This window comes from Stegodyphus dumicola, chromosome 10, assembly GCF_044657685.1.
Source record: "Stegodyphus dumicola isolate Sdum_Otavi_A_Nest chromosome 10, ASM4465768v1".
Lineage (NCBI taxonomy): Eukaryota > Metazoa > Arthropoda > Arachnida > Araneae > Eresidae > Stegodyphus > Stegodyphus dumicola.
Window position 1 is genome coordinate 72,523,143 of NC_140777.1, and position 21,365 is coordinate 72,544,507.

Here is a 21,365-nt window from a genome sequence, read left to right on the forward strand (position 1 = left end):
CTAGAACGACGTCTGTTATTCTTCAGTCACCCTTTTTCTTTCACATACAGCCTTTAAATCTTACAATCATTGTTTTTTGTTCACCGTTTAGCTTAAATCCTAGCTGTAAAAATAAATAAAAGAAAGTAAAAAACTAAAGATGAAAGGGAGAATTGGAAACAACTGTAGAAACGATAAATCCCACGGATTAGGAGGATTGGATGTGAAATCGATCGCATGGAAAGCGGTGCCGAATGCACCACTTGCGGGGCGAAGGGGCGGGGCCCAGGGTAGAACTCTGCTCCTATCCGCTTTCGGCAAACCTGCCGATAGTCGGATAGGCGGCCAATCGCCGGAAGCCGCCTAATCGGTTTACCTTTCGCCGACTCCCCTGGGGGATTACGGGATCACGATCCACGTTTCGCACGCAGGAGCTAATCGTCTGAACGGCCTTCCTTGCACCGTTGGTGTGTTGTGTGTCTCATGAAATGCTCCGACCAGGATATCAAGACCATGACATTAATCCTTCTAAATTAAATCAATGACTGTGCAATGTAAATATACATGATTTCATAGAGTTTCAGAACTGGAGAGCTTGACTCTGTTTTCAACTAATTCAGTGTAGGCGCATCAAAAGTGGACAGTAAAATTTCTGTATTCTCATCATGCTACCCGGTTATCCATCCTTCCATAATGCTTACCCTTGTTGCTTAGTGACGGATCTCTTTAGGACACCGGCTGCCCCGCAGAGACCAGCGACTTCTTTTTCCATCGATAGCATATTGTCTAGAGACTCATCTTCAAATACTACCCGCTTAGCGGCTGCTTCTGGATCGTGGACCTCTTCTGCACCTCCACTTCACTATCATCACCATCATTACACTGGCACCGATCTGTGTGGTAAGTCGCGAAATTTTAAACAGTCATACCAGTAAAATTGCTTAACTGTCCCTCTTTTAGTTAGGTTTTGTTTTTAGTATTCGAGATCGCATTTATCAAGAGGTATGGGAATGATTTTTCATTGCCAACATTTCTATTGCATCACGATGTACCTCTAACATATCGCGCACAAGAAGAAGCGAATGAAACATTTATTAAAATTTTTGAAATTTCTTGTTTATATCCTCTAACCCCTTTCATTGCAAACTAGGCAATCCACTCCGATATTAAAGTTCTAGATGCGTTTAAATAGCCGAAAAATGTAAATAAAAGCACGATACGAATGTACAGGAAAAGGGAGAGGGACGAATTATCTGTACGGGACGAAGTAAGTTGAAGCGGAACGTCGAATGTATGGGTTCTAGTTCTAAATAAAAAAAGAATCGAAACTGTAGAATCTTCGAAAAGTGGGAGAGGCTTGATTGTTGTTATTATCAGTATCTTGAAAATCTTTCAAAGTCTGAATTTTAATTCTTTTCTCAATGTCTTCGAATATGCTATTCACACGTATATGTAAATAAATATTAAAATTTTAAACTATTATTTTTCAATAATCATCTGATCTAACTGGTAAAAAGAAAGCAGAAGCTTCAGAATTTTTTCATGAGTATTTATTAGCCTTATGCTAACGTGTAATTTAAGTTGTTCTCGCAACTTTAGAAAAGTAATTGCATGGGTCTTTTCAATATTCTGGTATTTTTCGTCTACTCTAACTATCAAGACACATCTAAGTTAAACTACCAAGAAAGCGTCTTAATTGAAGAAGCTTTGTTTGAGAAATTTTAATGTAAATATTTAGGAAAGAAGCCTCTTGAGTTGAGTCTTATTATAAATATGCAATACTCTATCGTCAAAGTTAAGAGAAGACCAACTTCAGTACTGATTTATTCAAACTTATAAAAATTAGAATCATATTATATTCTCATTTCTATACATTTCAACAATTAGATAGATTACGCTAACTAAGAAACAATTAAAAGACATCTCTTTAACGACCTATGCCTTTCCGAAGGAACTTTCTTGAGGAAACTGATTCATGTTTACGTAACACATAGGAAGGAGCACGAAATCCTGAAGTAACCAGGCTGCCTAACCACAGGGGGGGGGGGCTATTACATACGTTCAGTGAGCTTTATGCTCGATACCTGGTGTTCTTGTGTTCCCTTATAAATTTGACAGCAATTTCTTCAATTTATTTGCTATTATAGAATCGAAAGAACTATGCTCAAGGTTTGATGAAATTGAACAGGCGATACAATTTTCGAAAATGAGATTTGTTCGACTAATGCGTCATAGTTTTAAAAATTTTTTTCAGTCAAAAATATGCAGAGTAGTTGATAAGAAACAAATTTCCGAACATTTCCAATCTGAAAGTTCTTTTTTTTTTTCTTCTAACCCATCGTTTAATATTAAAGAGTAAAAATACAATCCAAAAAAATTCGCAGATTTTTAAAAATTTTAAATTATAAAAAGATAGAAAGCTGGCATGCCAATGTTCTATCTTTCTTATTAAAAATATAAATATACAATTTTTTTTTTTAAATTTTAAAACACAAACATACTGCAGAACATATTTAAAGAAGTCAAGATGGACGCAGTATGCTATAACGACGCTGAATTATAGGGGATAAAAATTCGTTGTAAATAATCAGAAGACAACAAAAAAGAATGAAAATATTTCATGAGAACTGACAGAAGGTTTAAAAACTATTGCTATAAGAATGTTTTTTTTAACATATTATGTGGCTAGAATTGCCATCATATGTTATGATGGCACTTCAGGAACAGTAACATATTAATAATATTAAATAATAATTTATCCATAGTAATAATATTTATCCAGAGGAATAATAGTTATCCACAATATAATATTTATCCATAATAATAATAATGATGATGATAATATTTATCCATAGTTTCAAAAACATCCTGAGAGCAGAAGACGGCACAAAGTGCAGAAATGCTTAAGTAATTTTATTCATCTTTAAAATCGCGGAAAATCACTTTGCGTGTGTCATACACGGTGTTTAAGGAAGCTAAAATTTAGCCTCTAAAAATTCTTTAATGCATTATATTCATAGTAAATATTTCGAACATAAGCTAAGAAATTTAAAAAAAAAGAGGGGAAGGAATGCAATAAACTTCAGCAAAGTTTTGCTGGAAAAAAGTAGATAGTTAAAGTATTTCGATTCTCATAAAAGCAAATTTTATATTATTTTAAAATTTAAAGTGGAGATAATAATGAATCATTTAATAGTACAAAATTAGGTAATTCATCCATTTCCTTTAAGATTTTCTCGTCTGATGCTTTTTGTGATAAAAAGTATAATTATTCATATGAAGTACATTTTTTTTTAGAAATAAAATATTTTTATTTACGATTTTGAAACAAATGCTTTGTTGTGAAAGCAGAATCCTTGCTAATCTAATTATTCTATTAAAGAAATCATTCTTTTCCGCTAATTAAAATTAAAGGTAAAAAACGTAAGGATTATTTAATTAATTAAAGTGCTGAAAGTTTAATTAAATTCTGGATTCTAAAAACTGATAGAAAAAAAAAAAAAAAAAAAAAAAAAAGACTTTCAGTCAAACAAAAGCTTAACGTATTTTAATTTTAAATTATCAACCAACAAATTATTTTCTATTTAAAAACCCAACTTTTGGTTCAGTTAATCATACAAATTTATGTATACATATAGATATATAAACTTAGGTAGACATATACATGCATAATTAATTATTTCAATCAATAGTAGAAAAATTTGAAAGCTCTCAGATTTTATATTACGTCCAAAGGGACTTTTTTTAACTTTTTTTGTGTAACCTTTATTTATCAAATATCAAGTTCTTTGCACTTAAGTCACATAAAATTCAAGTCGATAACAATAACAGAAAATATTTAAAAACAGCATACCTCTAGAATTTTTGATAGACTGTCTCGCACGCTGGAGATTTTTTTTTTTTTTTTTTTTTTTTTTCCGTACAATGTTGCCAATTCCCGTTTTGAAATCGTTGAGTTTGATAATCGAAAATTTGTTGAAGATATTAAATAGATAATAAAATGAATTCGAAATTCAAAATTAGGGCTTCCAGGTGCCGATGTTCTGGTGAAGGATTACGTTATTCAAAATTGGATGGCTCTAGGTACCGTCGTTTTTTCACAATGCGAGAAACATAAATACATTCATACAGATTCTTCATTATTTAATATCTTTAAATATAATACAGGGCGATAATATTTGGTGGCAACAATTTAAAAAATGATACTCCGTTTATAGTAAACCGAAGCAAAATACCGTTTCAAGACTAGTAACCCTTCTGAGCTAAAGCATTAATTTAACATTGTGTTGCCAGTTCTAATTATAATTATCTCATTATGTTTATTTGTTTATTAATTATGTTTATCTCCTATTTTTGTTGCACCAAATCAGATGTTCAATTTATCCTGTGAATCTCAAATTGTATTTCTACTATTTTGTAATCTACTTATGCCCTACACCATTATTTTTAATAAATACTGGATGCGGGGCGTACTGTGGAATTGCACGATGTACCATAATAGGCAAACTTTAGACCTTTTGAAAAGCTTCAGTCTATGCAAATTCTTATAAAACTTGCAATTACCCCCCCCCTTTTTTTTTTCCTCTCAAAGAGTTAGTATGGGAAGCCATTACCAGTTCACCTATGGTACATCGCTGGTGTCCCCCATACTTTTACCTTTACCTTTACTTTCTGAGCTAAAGCTGCTTTGATCTAAAAAAAATATTATTAAAATACTTATTTTTCTTGTATTATAAATGTATATAATATGTTTGTGCCGAAATTTTTAATTAAGCTTATAACAATAAAGAATAAGCTTTACAAAAATAAGCTTTATAATAAAGTCCTTTGAAGAATACGTTTTATAAAAGAATGTTTCGGATGCTGTAGCACTTAATAGCCCAAAGCCTAGAGGTACGGCTTATTAAGTTTGATTTAGATAAAAAGAAACGTGCAAATAATGCTTAAAATTACTAAACGATTAAGAGAATCAGCATTAAGATATACTCATAGTGTAGGACCGAGGGCGAGACGAATTGCCCAAGTTTGTTTAACCGAGAGGATATGAGGCTTTCTAGAGAGAGTTTTAATGATTTTTTCTCTAATAATGATGACAAATCACGCGAGAACTGCATGGTTAAGGGAGAGAAGGAACTTGCATAGCAAAACTGTTTTGAATTTATGCTTCGTAATAACGGATAACCAATAAATCTATATCCAACTAGAATTAAGCAATCAGAATCCGAATATGAAATATGCTATAAATATTTTGCTTCTTTAGCCACTCGGGTACTGGTGGTCTCGTAATAATTTAATTAATATAAATAGAACGATAGTTTTATAGAAATAAAAAGGAATTAGGAGAACACTAATGTATAAAAATGTAATAAATGTAAAATTCACCCAAAAAGTATTTTGAATCTCTTGATGTTAAAATAAATGCGCTTCCGAATGAAAGGTTACACGTTCGCCACTATTAGTCACATAATGTGAAACTTGCCTTTTTTTACCCTTTAAGTTAGATTAGGTTATTTGAATATGCCAAAGCCACGAGGGCTGTCTGCCTCAGAAAAGAATGCTTTTGTAGAGGGCTTTCTGAGAGAAATTGAATCTAAGCACAAACATCCACCAGTCTTAACCACTTGGCAGCTAGTGGGCTCTTCTTGCATATTTAACAAACAGATATTAAAAGAAAAATGTACTTCTTAATGATTTATCGAAGTTCAAAATGATATACATATTTATATACACTAAAATAATTTTAAATCGATGAAATTTAAATGTTATTTGAGGAAGTACTGTAATTTAAATTTATTTCTTCGTTTAAATTCCGAAAAAGTATCTCGAATGTTTTAATTATTTTACATTATTTTGTGCGTTTTTAGACCTTCCAACTATTATACATATCTATATATATAACGAAGAAAGCCTGCGTGTTTGTTCGCAAATAACTCAGTCACTACTATAGCTATCATCATCAAACTTTCTACAATTCTTTTCTCGGTTATGGAAAAGGTCGACATCCACTTTTTTCCAAAAAAAAAAAAAAAAAAAAAGTAGCTAAAATCAGAGTTATTAATAAAAACTCGGAAAAAAGATAATTTTCGCCCTCATTTTCCAAATGGCAACAGTCTTGCAAGCTGGAGATGAAAATCTGCTTTATTTCGAAAGTTGTTGCCACTGCTCGCTTTCAAATGCTAGAGTTTCTTAATACAAAAGTCTGTGTATTTCTTCGCTAATAGTAGCTAAAATCAGAGTTATTAATTAAGAACTCAGAAGAAAAGATAATTCCCCCCCCCCGCAAGCTGGAGATGAAAATCTACTTTATTTCGAAAGTTGTTGCCACTGTCCCCTTCAAATCCTACTGTTTGTTAACAAAACATTTGTAAGTTTTACTATGAAATAGAAATATCATTGCCAAACATTAAATACATTATTCCCGGTTCCAAAAATTCGTGGGAATCCGTTTCGACTATTTCGATTTCCCTACGACTTTAATCAGACGAAATATTAATTAAAAATTCTGAAAGCGCTCATTTTCGCACACATTTTTCCGAGTGGCAACAGTCTGGTGCGTTGGAGATAAAAATGCTTTATTTCCAAAAGTGTCGTTACTGCTTGCTTTCAAATCGTAGAGTTTGTTAATCAAAAATTTGTAAGTTTTACAAAATCTATACACATAAAGAAGAATGTCAGTTTGTGTGTTTGTTTGTTCGCGTTATTGATTTCTGATCAATTATGATAAATTTTTTGGCACATTTCATCGACTAAAATTGAATATAGGCGAAATATTGGATGGAACTTGAGCTTTTACGACCATTTGATTAGAAAGACGAAAATCATTAAAAACCGCGTGCCATTGTTGCTGACATAATGAGACAGAATTAGTTTATTGCTCTATCGAATTTTTTTTATGTGGGTTCCATATCACATCAGACTGAAAAATGTATGACTATGAATCGTAGTTTTTGCGTCGTTATTAGAGAAGGATTACAGCGGTATCGTTCTCTCTGTTGTTAGATGCCATTCCTCTCAATCTAACTTAACTGGCATCGGCTACTTTCGCTAGTACATATATATTGAAGAACAATGAGAAGTTTTTCATCTTACTAGTTATAAAACAATTTATGAAAACTATATAATTATATAGCGTTCGTATTTAACACAAAAATTGTTAAAATATCCTACTGCCACCCGTTTTCCTTTCTAAGCAACTCAATATTCAGTTAAATTAACTCATACTCCATACTGATAAACTTAAACAAACGTTTATTTATCTGTATCTCAATTCTAAAAATAATTAAGGTTTTATTTATTTTTTGTTCGCTGCATAAAAAGTTTATTTGTAACTATATAATAATTTCTGTATGTATGTTTAATATTCTTAATTCATAAGGTATTTCTAAAATTCATAATAACATTTAAAAACTTTTAATTTGCTGTTTTTCGGATTTAAAAATTCTCTTGTCTATGTAATTTCTTATTTGAAAGAAATAGAAGGAATGCGCGAAACAGTTTGATATCCTACAGGATTTATTCTACGTAAGTCTTCATTCTGTCAGTGTAATCAATAGCGAGATATATTTGTTCAGGCTTAGCAAAGTAGGGATTAATTTGTTTTTGACGAAACTGGATGAGGTTTAATTCAGCTTACACATCTAGGGATTGGAAGACGTGAGCAGTACTTTAATATAAGAATTCCTTCCCTTCTTTCCCGTTCTCTAATTAGAGATGTTTCCATTTTATTAAAGTATGGGCTTTAATTTAATGCATTTGCTGAAGAATATAAGAATTAACTATTCTTTTAATTTCCTTTAATTAATTACTTCTGAAGAAATTTATGTGATTTTTTGTTTGAATTATCATTATTGAATAAGTTATGGCATTTTATTAGTAGCGGGTAAATACTACATTTTGGTCAGAATAACTTTTAGCATTTAGTACTTAAATTGAAGTAAACAGATAATGTTGTTTGTATGAATGCAATGTGTGTTTGTATGAATTACATTAATGTATATGAATTTTACTGCAGTCAGTAGCTGTAATTTTATTACACCTTTGAAAAAAATTTAAACTCTGCAATTTTTAAAAGAACTTGATTCTACATTTGTGCTAACATCGTATGAACACGCTTGCTATATTTAAACGTTAGTCCTAAAATCATGTCATCAAATAATCCATATGTAATGATTTAAAAAATGGCTTTAAGAATAAAGGAAAAAAATAATAAACTAAAAGGAATCTGAAAGCTTTCAGATTTTACATTACGGCCAAAGGAGCGTTTCTATAATGTCTTGTGTGTCAACCTTTGTTTATTAAATATAGTGTTCTTCGCATTTAAACCATAAAATTCGATTCAATAGCAATAGCGCAACATAATTTTAAAATGAGCATATCTTTAGAGTTTCCGATACACAGTCTCGCGCGCTGGATATAAAAATGTTGCTTTTTAGTCCAAAGGGGCTTTGTATCTGAAGGACTATTGTTTTCGTTTTCCGATTTTGCCTTGGTTCACTATAAATGTCCGTTTCACTTTTCAAACTGTTGCCACCAAATGTTAGAGTCCTGCATTATATTTGAAGAAGTTAAATAATGAAAAATCTGCATAAATGTATGTATATTTCTCGCATTGTGATAAAACTACGGTACATAGAGCCATCGAATTTTGAATGACGTAATCCTACTGCGAATATGGGCATGTGGAAGCCCAAATTTGAAATTTTCTACAAATTTGTTTTATTATCAATTTCATATTTTGTAAAACTTTAATGAATTTTTAATTAACGAACTCAAGGATTTCAAAGCAAGCAATGGCAACGTTGTACAGAAAAAAACCTTTTTATCTCCAGCGAGCGAGACTCTGTATCGGAAATTCTAAAGATATGCTCAACTTAAAACTAATTTGCGATATTGCTCTTGAACTGAATTTTATGGTTTCAGTCCGAAGAACTTAATATTTAATAAATAAAGGTAACAGACAAAATGTTAAGAAAACGCCCCTTTGGACGTAATTTACAATCTGAAACCTTTCAAAATTTTTTTAAATTTATTTATTTATTCCCCCCCCCTGCACAGTGTTTGAAATCGTTGAGTTTGTTAGTCAAAAATTTTTTAAAGTGTTACGAAATATGAAATCGATAATAAAACAAATTCCAGATACCAAATTAGAGCTACCAGATGATCTTATTCTGTGGAGCACGCCGTTATTCAAAATTTGATGACTCTAGGCACCATTGTTTTATCACAATGCGAGAAACATGCATGCATTTATGCAGATTCTTCATCATTTAATTTCTTTAAATATAACGCAGGGCGATAATATTTTGTGGCAATAATTTCAAAAGTGAAACGGACATTAAAAGTTTTCGACGCAAAATGCCAAAACGAAATTAATAGCCCTTCTGGGTTCAGCCGTTTGGGCTAAAGAAAGAAAGAAAGAAAGAACAATCTGAAAGCTTTTGTAATGTTATATTGCGCCCAAAGGGGCGTATACTTCATTTACATGCACGTATATGTTTCGAGATCATTTAACTAATGTTCTTTTTGGCTAAAAATATTTAAAAACAGCCTATCTTTAGAATTTCCGATAGACAGTCTCGCGCGCTGAAGATAAAAATGCTTTTTTCTGTACAGTGTTGTCATTGCTTGCTTGGAAATCGTAGAATTTGTTAATCGAAAATTCGTTAAAGTTTAACAATATATGAAATACGCAATAAAACAGATTCGAAATTCGGGCTTGCAGGTGTCCATATTTCGGTGAAAGGCTACGTTATTCAAAATTTTATAGCTCTAAGTACCCTTGTTTTTTTACTATGCGAAAAGTATGCTATCATCGCATTCATACAAATTCTTCATTACTTAATTTCTTTAAATGTAATACAGAGCGATAATATTTGGTGGCAACAATTTGAAAAGTGATTCAGACTTTTATCGTGATTCAACGCAAAACCTCTTTTTGAGACTAATAACTCTTCTAGGATAACGCTCTTTGGGTTAAGAAAGAAAGAAAGAAAAGAAAAGAATTCATCTCTGTTGCATAACGCGGGAATGGAAAAGCCCAGATGTAAGAAATTTGAATGTATATTCTGTAAGGATATCCGTATGAGCTCCAAAACGATATTTTCAAAATTTGATTAATATTTTACTTTTATTTAATATTGACGCGATATTTATGGATCCCTTGCATATATTATTGTTTAGCAACTGACATATTCATTACAAAAGAATTTTAGTTTTCACAGTCAAATAGAAGTGAAAATAATATCCCAGATCTCTGAATCGCTAGCATAATTTACCGATTTTTCAAACAAACATTCCAAATCAAATTATCCTTCCAATGTTCTCAAACTGAAGCGTCAGATACTTGCAGTTCAAATTTTCTTGGATAGTGAGAAATGATGTTTCAAACATTTTTACAAACAAGAAAGGTAAATAAAAATTCGGTGAGTTTCTGAAATGTTACTCTTTTGAGTACTGCTAAGGAAGTCTACGCTTCTTTATTGATCAATGGCTGTTTCAATCACTCATTTCTTCACGCGAAAATGACATGATATCACTTATCTATATGTATAAAGAAGAAAGTCTGTGTGTTTGTTCGCTAATAGTAACTAAAATCTGAGTTATTAATTAAAAACTCAGAAAAAAGATAATTTTCGCCCTCATTTTTTCTTCCCCCCCCCTGCAAGCTGGAGATGAAAATCTGCTTTATTTCGAGAGTTGTTGCCACTGTTCGCCTTCAAATCCTAGTGTTTGTTAATAAAAAACTTCTAAATCTTACGATGAAATAAAAATAGCATTGCCAAACATTAAATACATTATTCCCCACTCCAAAAATTCGTCGGAAGCCATTTCGACTATTCCCATCTTCGTATGACTTTAATCAGACGAAATATTAATTAAAAATTCTGAAAGCGCTCATTTTCGCACACATTTTTCCGAGTGGCAACAGTCTCACGCGTTGGAGATAAAAATGCTTTATTAACGTTGTTACTGCTTGCTTTCAAATCGTAGAGTTTGTTAATCAAAAATTTGTAAGTTTTACAAAATCTATACACATAAAGAAGAATGTCAGTTTGTGTGTTTGTTCGTTCGCGTTATTGATTTCTGGTTAATTATGATAAATATTTTTCCACATTTAATCGACTGAAATTGAATATAGTTGAAATATTGGATGGAACTTGAGCTTTTACCACCATTTGATTAGAAAGACGAGAATCATTAAAATCTGCGTGCCATTGTTGTTGATATAATGAGAGAGAATTAGTTTATTTTTCTATCGAATTTTTTTATGTGGGTTCCATATCACATCAGACTGAAAAATGTATGATTATGAATCGTAGTTTTGGCATCGTTATTAGAGGAGGATTACAGCGGTACCGTCTCTGTTGTTAGATGCATTACTCTCAATCTAACTTAACTGGCATCGGATACTTCTTCTAGTACCCTAGTATATTGAAGAACGATGAGAAGTTTTTCATGTTACTAGTTATAAAACAATTCATGAAAACTATATAATCATAGAGCGTTCGTATTTAAGACGAAAATTATTAAAATATCCTACTGCCACCCGTTTTCCTTTTTAAGCAACTCAACATTCAGTTAAATTAACTCATACTCCATACTGATAAACTTAAACAAACGTTTATTTATCTGTATCTCAATTCCAAAAATAATTAAGGTTTTATTAATTTTTTGTTTGTTGCATAAAAAGTTTATTTGTAACTATATAATAATTTCTGTATGTATGTTTAATATTCGTAATTCATAAGGTATTTCTAAAATTCATAATAACATTTAAAACTTTTAATTTGCTATTTTTTGAATTTAAAAATTTTCTTGTCTATGAGCGTTCAGGGAACCAAAGCATAGAATTTTCCCAATAATAAAAAATGAACTTCTTTCTTTTGTTCGTGCATTGCGAAATGATGTATGTGCGGTATCTCCAACGTTTTGGACGGAAGCGAACATGACATTTTATGGAATGACGGAGATACTTCAAACACCGATTCACATTACAACAGTGATATTGATACCCTGAGTGATTTATTATGAAGTGATTTATTATGAATTATGTATTATATTATTAGAAATTTTGTCAATCTTCTAACAGAGATTGTGAATTTTATGACTATAAAACTATTACCATAAAAAGAAAAACGCGTCTTTTTTTGTGTGTGCAACTGATGAAAAGATTATTTAATTAACAGCACACATTTGGTAAAATTACTGATTTTATTATAATGAACTTTTTTTTATATCAGTAATGTTTTAGCATTAGACTGTACAATATTGTGTAGTAGATTGCCCCACATTATAGTTGCACCTAGGCTTTCACAATGAAAAATTGGCCCCCCAAAAATGTGTGACTATTACGCGTGTAAACACAGTATTTGAAATCTGGATAACTGGAGTTCTACTGTACTTTCTAACAAGATTTTCAATTAATTGTACGCAGATTATTGCATTTGAAAATGTTACCGTATATCATAGTCGAAGTTTGCGTGAAAATGATGCCATAAACAGGATTTAATTAAAACAATAAATATTTCTAATTCGTTTTCATTGCAGTTCTTTTCAATAAATTGCCCTGATTTTTTCTTTTACAGCAGGATTCGCAGGCGGCATCCTGTCTCCTTATTTGCCACCCTCTCCTGTGTTTTTAGGGAGCGGTGCACCGGTGGGAAGTCACAGGCGCAAAAGAAGGCATAGGACAATATTCACAGAAGAACAATTAGAACAGCTCGAGGCTGCCTTCGAAAAGACACACTATCCTGATGTTCTTCTAAGAGAAGAGCTGGCACTCAGGGTTGATCTCAAAGAAGAAAGAGTTGAGGTAAGAATTATTTTTGCCTTTTTTCAGTTTAATAAATTAATAAATTAAGCAGTTTTGAAAATCGTTTATTTCAAAGCATAACAGTTTAGCATTCAACTATCAGGTTCTGTTCCGCCTTACTTTCTTTGGGAACATGCAAAGACCTGACTCGGAACAGGGAGCTTACTAAAGCTATGTTCAATACCTGTGGGAAGTAGACAGGATACACAAGAAGGGTATACAAAACCCTTTATTTTTTCTCTATTTACAATAACTTCCGTACTTCGGAATACAAAGACCCACTGCTTGTGGTCTAAACGTAAAAATATAAAAATAAAACTAAACTCTAATTTAACTTTAAAATAATAAACGTGGAAGATTGGCCTTATATTAACAGGAAGCCGTATGTAGTACAGAGAACTGTGAACACTACAATACGTTTAAAAATTATCAAGAGGATTAAACCTCTGGCCTGGAAGGCAACCAGCAACTGAGTAAAACTTCTAAGGTAAGCGGCCTGCTTCGACTAACTGCTTCCTCTCCCTCGCTTGGCAAAAAGCCACAACTTAAGTACTTGGCGTTCGCCAGACAAACTTTGCATAAATACATTAACGCTTATAATTCTGGCCGGAAGTAGAAAATAAGAAGTGATAGTAAAGATTTAAAATAAAATAAACGTTAGTAAAACTTAAGATCCTTACACAACAACGAACATGAAATTTCCAATTTCAGTCTCTGTAAGTTTTTTTTTAAATTGAAATCTATCAGAAAACTCTAAGATACTTACTTTATTAAATTCATAAAATACTGAACTATTTTGTAATCAACTAAACTGAAATTGGTAATTAAAATGTTAAATTTATAAAATGTAAATTTAAACCATTGAAACAAAAGAATCATTGCTGATTCCACAAACATTTTGAAATTCTTTAATTAAAAATTTTTTCCCTGTATTTCTTTACAAATTATGTATATATTAACCATTTTAAATCAAAACTGTGGACGAATTAACTTTACTGTTATCCGAAAAAAGTGTTCATTAAGAAATGAACCTAATTATTGCAATTACAATGCGCAGCAAGCTTATCTCCCTTCTTTCTACATGCCTTGGTGGTGTAACGGTAGCACACTTGGCAAGTATTCGGGAGGTCCAGGCTGGAGTCCCAGCGGGGACATTGCTCATTTTTCACGTCCCCTGCTTCTAAGTAACCTAATGATTCTACAACCTTTACAGGCTTTATCCTTGTACCATTCTAAAGAATTCTTCTGCAACTGTTACTTAAAAACTTCCAATGGCATCCCAGTTCCCATAAGTTTCTTTAGTAATATTACAGAGTTGCTTTTACAATGTAGACCTAGATCATAAATATCGCCTCGTAGCGGCCCTTAGAGACATACTGTAAGTTATTTATGCGAATTCAGAGCTCCAGAGTTTAAAGTTTAACTGAATTAACACTTGATAATAAAAATATCATTTAATAATACTCTCCCTTTTCCTTTGATTTAAAATTTTGCATTGATATTCAAATAATGTTTTTCAACTTTTGTTGATAATATGTATTTTAAGATTCAAAAGTTTAAACTATTTTCTTTGTTTAGTAAATTTAATTTCCATTAATTTGATAAATAAGTGTACTTTTGAAAAATGCGTTCTTAAATTTTTGTTTGCCATTAAACTCTGCTAGTATTCGAAAGATCTGGGATTCAAAAGATTCGAAAATTTTTTAAGATATGGATTAGATAAAACTTGTCGTTCCTATCATCTCTTGAAAAATTACACACATACATATCTAATGCAAAACTGAACATCTTTTTATGCATGTTCCAGAGTCATTAAGTAATATCGATGCAGGAACAGGAAAAACGCACTTTGCCCTTGCCGGGATTTCAACTTCAGACCTCCCGATTGTGCGACCGACGTGCTTCCAGTTACACCACTAAGGCACGCAAAAGAGAGGGAGAAAATGCCTTATATACCTTCCCTTTTAAAAAAACGACTGGGGATGAAGTGACCCATTCGCCAAACCCGGATTCGTAATGGCAAACCGCACATTGAGTTGATCAATGTTAACGAATTTCGTTTACTGCGCATTTGTGTTGTGTACCGTTGGCGCAGTTGTGTACCGTTGGCGTGGCAGGAAGTACTGGGGACTAAGCATAAGCAACCATTACACAAGCCTGTTCACCATGTAGGTCTTATCGACTATTTACAATTACAATACTACCGAAATTTATTTGTGCTTAATGCATTTGCTTCTGTTTCATTTCATTTTGGTTTATTTTGTTCATAAACGTTATATTTAATATCAGTTGTTTATAATAATTTCGTTAACTTTAATTCAGCAATTTAAACTGGATTTATTCTTTAATTTGTTAAAGTATATACGAATGGAACATATAGTTATTTACCTTATGCAATTGCTTTTACTCTTCACAAGTATATCAATAAAGATTCAGCTAATATATCCAGTATGATTCCTGTTTTGTAATCATTCTTAAACAAAACTTTGACTAGTTTACAATCGATAGTTATCCTCTAAGTAATAAAGGAACATACAAACTAACAAGTTTTAAAACCCCGAACTCTTTACGCCCAGATAACAAAATATCAACCACACACCGTATTTATCTTCTTTTAAAATTGTACCGTAAGTCGTAATACGTCGAATTCTCTTCTGGGCATGCGCAGCATACGAAATTCGTTTAACATTGATCAACTGAATGTGCAGTTTGCCATTACGCAACCCGGATGATGACGAATTATTATCCTCGCCTTTTAGTTCGGTCGCCACTTTTGGAGTCATTGGGTAATATGGATGCAGGGATATGGGAAATGCACACAACGTTCGCCGGGATTCGAACTTCGGATCTCTCGAATACGCGTCGGACGTACTATCAGTTACACCCCAAAGGCAAGCGGAAAGGAGAAAGAAAATACCTTATAATTTCAGAGAACAATTATGTATATGCGAAAAAGCTATCAAATTCTTAGCTATCAAAAACGTATTCTTAGCTATCAAAAACAAGTTTTCTTTTATCCCCCTCCCCACGCTTTTTTTTTTTTTTTTTTATATGTTGATAAGAATTGGAGATAAACCAGTTTTTTTGATAGACGACAAACTAGTTTTAGGACGTACCAGACCCACAAACCGACCAATAAGTGATCTTTCCGCGGTCTTTAGAACCACTAGGTTCGTAATTTGTATATTCCCGTAGCCGAGACTGCCTAAGTACAGATCCTAGCCAGTAACTTCGCAGAGTTCTCTACGTCAACCTCCGGAGGGGGGATAATGCAGAGTAAAAGTTAAAAAATTAGCCTTATAGAATTTAAATTATATAATTTTTCCTGTGTATGCATTTTGTTTAAAATTTTTGAGTGATCACTAATATATTTGGCCATACATTACTAGTGAATCAATATTTTTCAATTATCCTACTTTATGTATGCTTATGATATATAAAATAAAATCAGAAATATGTTTTTATTATCATTATTTTCTTATCAGTGATGGTTGATGTTTTTGTTGATTTCGATATAAAATATTTAGTTTTTTGTAAAAATTTCACAAAATAATGAGTTTTTATCGCTTTTGTAGTGATTATATTTAAGTGTGAGTGCAATCCAATAAAAAAATTTCATAACTTCAAACATATAACAAGCATTTTGGAAAACGCCCTTCGAACAAGTTAGCTACCTGATGCGGTTCTGTAAAAATGCAAAATATTCATAACTCTTCAGAAAGTGAACGGGTTTTGAGTCTTCCTATATTAAACTGCCTACATAGGCATAGAGTTTAAATTAATGCATAGTAAAAAAAAGTTCAAATGCATCATTTCAACGCAGTTCTTTCCTTTGTTAAAACTTATATATCGGTTTTCAAATATGTAGCTCATTCCTTGTAAACGTTTCTATTGTGTACAAAGTTTTGATATTTTTTAATAAACTCCTATTTTACTAATCTTATCCCTCCAATAAAAGATAAGGAAGAAATTTTACGTATCCCTCCAATAGAAAATAACGAAAAATTTACTCACATATACCAAGGTTTATTTGCGATCACTTAACGTTCACAAGGAGAGCAGGCGGGGTGATAAAAAATCATCGTGATCATCACCAGTCTTCTTTTCTCTCCTGTGAGAGAACAAGGTGAAAAAGACAACTTTTAATTAACACTTAAAAGCATTTCGGAAGTCCATTCTCTGATCAGAAATTTATAGGCGATGGAATTCTTTTCCACGCTGAGGCTCGATATATCGCTTTTAGAAGAGAGTGAGGAAAAAATGGAGACGCATTATTCTAAAACAGTGCCCCGCGAAATAGACTTTGAAGTGGTGAAGTCAGGGAGGCGCCGTCAAGTGGCACCTGCTCGTGACATTCTCCTCTCCAACGTGCGGTTCCCTGAAAGGAGGTCCGACATCTTGGGACACCACAGGACTGCTCTATGTCGGTCTCTACACAAAGGGATCCATAACATTGCTGATGATTGCATTTCCGCTCAACAGCAGAGATCAGCCGCTTCCAGTTTCAATTGTTGTTCTGGTATTGAGATAACAAGTTTTCAGAGCGCAGATTAAATGAACAAATAAAGTGACTGGAAATCATCAGCAAATGCTTTCTAAAACGCCCAATGTGTATAACTGCAGAAGGCATTGATTAACAAGTTATTAGGATTTGAATCGTTGGTTTAAATTCTTCATCCCGTAGTTCTATCAGAATACAAATTAGCCGTTATGTATTTAAACCGAGAGTTTGAATCTTTCAGAGTTAGAAGTCCTGGCAGCCTCGGACTGCAGTTACATACTATCGCCAGCTCTGACAGAGATTTATTCTGCCTTTAGGCACTTTGCTAGCCGAAGTTTAAATATGCGCCGTTAATTACTTGAACTAACTTGAGTACATATTGTGCGTAGTCACACACTACGTTACTTTAATTCATACTTCATCTTAACGTCATTTTAAATACTCGCAAATAGCGGAGCTATATTCTGTAGTACAAAGTGGTGCCTGCCTCTTGTTATTTTAGAGAGTTCAATAAAAGGTTATTCTAACTCTTTTATTGAAAAAGATTATTCTAACCTTTCTAAAACTTCGTTACTTGAATTCAAGCTAGAGCGATAATTCGCTTGCCAGTCTAATAGGGCCTGCAGACCGCTGAGTTAAGTTTCTAGATATAGCAGAACCATGCGTAATTACTGATGAACTCGAAAGTAGACGGAAACAAAACTGTACTGTAAAGATTTTGTGTCTATAAGGATGTAAATCTTTGCCGCATTGTTAATAATTTAAGTTTTCTCTCGCTCTTACACTCGTAAAAAGCTAGTTTATTAATGTCGCCATCACCATTTTGTTTTCTTCGTATTTCAGGCTGTTCGAATCCATCTTCCGCCATGCTTTGGTCTTAAGGATATCAACCCAAAATGGCCTAGATCTAAAGATCCAAAATTTAAAACGCCCCCAAATCCTCCTTTAATTCCTTCCCCATTATTATTTTTTTCCCTTAAAAACAACGAAAACTAGCTTATATATTCCTGAAATAGCACCGTATCTAAATCTCCAGAGTGAACCATACTGGGCAAAGAAATTTCCAGTCTGGACCTCCATCTAATTTGGTGCCAATTATATCCTGAGCCATATGTAATACCTACATAAGGAGCAAATTCTGCAACTAAAAGGATTGTATTGCAATTAGGATTGTATTCCAACCGCATTTGTGTACCAAATACAACACGTAGTTATCCGCCAAATAATTCATGTACACTCATGTCCATAAATTAAGGATAATACAAAATCAGGCAAGGGAAGAGTTAGAAGCAAAACAAATTTGACTAATTTGTAAAGCTTCTTTATTAAACAAAAGGTAAAGAGCAAAAAAAAAAAAAAAAGGTGCTATATGTTTGATATTATTAAAAAAAATTAGCGATTTTTCTCCCTGGAGCAAATTACAAAAAACACCTATTTACAAAAAACCAATATTACATGGTTGGTATGATTGTTAATACATTATATGTCTCACAGACGATGCAATACAGTCCGTACAATGCCTAGGCATGCTGAGTATCAAATTATCGATCTGATCTTGGGGGACATTACACCACTCAAAGAGCAATGCTCTCCGAAGTTCCGGTAGACATGTAGGAGGAGGCTGATGGGCTGCAACTAGTCGGCCAAGCATATCCCACACGTGCTCTACTGGATTCAAGTCCGGTGAGAATGCTGGCCAGTCCATACGGGTGATAACCTCCGATTCAAGGCATTCGCTTACTATGTTTGCACGGTGAGGACGGGCGTTGTCATCCATAAACACAAATTGTTCGCCCATGGCGCCCCGAAACAAACGTACGTGTTGTTCCAGAATGACGTCCCGATAGATTTGGCTTGTCATGGTTCCAATTCGAACATGCGAGTCAGTTCTGGAACCCAGAATAATTCCACTCCAAACGAGCACTCCTGCACCACCGTAACGGTGTCGTTCAATGATGTTTTCTTGATGGTAACGGGTACCTGAAGCTCTCCATATGAAAGTCCGGCGAGAATCAGACTGCAAGCTAAACCTGGACTCGTCGGAAAACATCACACAAGCCCACTGTTGCGGTGTCCACAATGCATGCTCTCTACTCCAGGCTAACCGCAGGCGACAGTGAGTTGCAGTAAGTGGAACGCATCTGACAGGTCTACGAGCATATACACCAATCTGCCTAAGCGTCTGTACACGGTCTGCCTTGAAATTGTCGCACCAGTGGCTGAAGACAGCTGACGAGACAGGTCTGAGGCTGCGCTCCGCCTGTTTCTTTTGGCAGTAAGTCCGTCATAGCAAAGTATACTACTGCATTCTCGTTTTCTATTACCTATCGCTTGGGCCATGCTATGATTATAATTATAAAGTTTTATGTTAATTATTATGATTTGACCTTTACTACAACTTCTCTTTTCAGTAGTCCTCACCAGAATTCAAATTTGTTATATGTGTATTTAAGCAGAGGGTTTGTTTGTTTATAATAGATCACTCTTCATCACCTCTCTCTTCGAGAACCATGGTTCAAAAATCACTACTGTCATGAGCACCTCGCGGCACTGTCCCATATGAGCCTTAACAAGTCGTACCATCTGTACGGTATACGCTGCTAACCAGCGTAACTTGTTTAGAACAGAACTTCTGGTAACATATCTTGCTGTTAGGTATTATCACATTGCCAATGGTTAAACAATGGGTGTCCGCTGCACTAAAACCTGAACCAGTTAGGTATTATCGCCATCTCTGCGTAAGTTTATTTCCGGCTTTAGCGTCTTTTTAGTTATCGTTTAAAATACGTAAAGTACGAATTGTCTTAAGCCAGCTTAAGTAGTTTATTTTATATTGTAATCTCAGACTACCTTACATTTGAACTAAACTTTATTTTATGTTAATTTAAATATTCGTAAGTAGCGAAGGTTCGTCTGTCGCACAAGCAATGACTTTTTGATCATTTAAGAGTTAAATAAAAGGTTATTTTAACCTTCTTAAGACTTAGTGCTTTCTTTCAGACTAAACGATAACTCACTTCTAGTCTAGTAGGATGTGCAAAACAGTAACACAAACTTCTAGCTATAGCAGCACCGTACACTGTTTGAAGCCATTCTAACGGCTTGCTTCAATTATCATTTAAATTTATGACCTCTGACATATCAAACTTATGAAATGTTACACAAGCTTAGCTAGTGAAACCTATATCTTTGATTTCTTCATCTAAAATCATATTATATTGGAAGATAATATAATCACAATTTTCAAAATTATTTTCATTCACCCACCACGGGGGGAGGAAACTTTAGATTTATTTTTACTTTTTTGTATGTCTCAAAATTTGATAACGAGCGTTGAAAATTGGCTTGAAAGCAGGAAATCACATTTATTAAAATTATTTTCAAATTTTTACTTTCAAATTATTATTATAGATAACTACTCACAATATCTGCTCTAAGTATCTACGTATGTCAATTTGAATAAGAATATCTTTTATTAAATTCTATACCATTGCAAAGAATTCTTCTGTAAGATGTTTATTTATAACTGATTTAGCATAATAAGTATATATTTTAAATACTTTGCCACTAATTTTTGTAGAATTTTTTTCATAGGATATCTATGCTCAAACACTAATTTATTAAGTTCTTCAAGACCAAATGAGTCAATGCAAAACAACTACTTCCTCTCTCATCTCTGAAAATTTTACTCAGTGGTATAAAATAATCGTAGTATGATGTCTTCATATTATGGGACTGTGATAATATGAAAAGACCGATATATGTTCGATGCTCTCTGTACTTTTATCTATGCAGCTATTTGTCGTCTCGTACTCGTATAAGTATCAAAAACGTCAGAAACCTTGTGTAAAACACTCTCTCTGTATCAAATGCTTGCTGTTTTGGGAAGTCTAAAATTTCTCTACCAATAAATGTGAAACTGTTTAGATTTCTCTTCTCTCTCTCTCTCTCTCTTTTTTTTTTTTTTTTTTTTTTTTTTTTTTTTTTTTTTACTCTGAGATTCACTAAACTTGGTCAATGGTATAAACATTCTGTGAAAAATTATGTGAACAGCATGAAGTGTTGATAATGATT

The 21,365-nt window shown here is 33.1% G+C and overlaps 1 protein-coding gene across 1 annotated transcript in view; it reads left to right on the forward strand.

Moving 5' to 3' along the window:
• Positions 1 to 398: 398 nt before the first annotated feature.
• Positions 399 to 21,365, forward strand: part of LOC118204549 (uncharacterized) — a 34,396-nt gene continuing 13,429 nt past the window's right edge. Inside the window, exons 1-2 of the mRNA XM_085826068.1 lie at positions 399 to 879; positions 12,564 to 12,790. Coding sequence (XP_085682194.1) covers positions 645 to 879; positions 12,564 to 12,790 — 462 coding nt within the window. The 5' untranslated portion in view covers positions 399 to 644. The remainder of the gene's footprint in view (positions 880 to 12,563; positions 12,791 to 21,365) is intronic.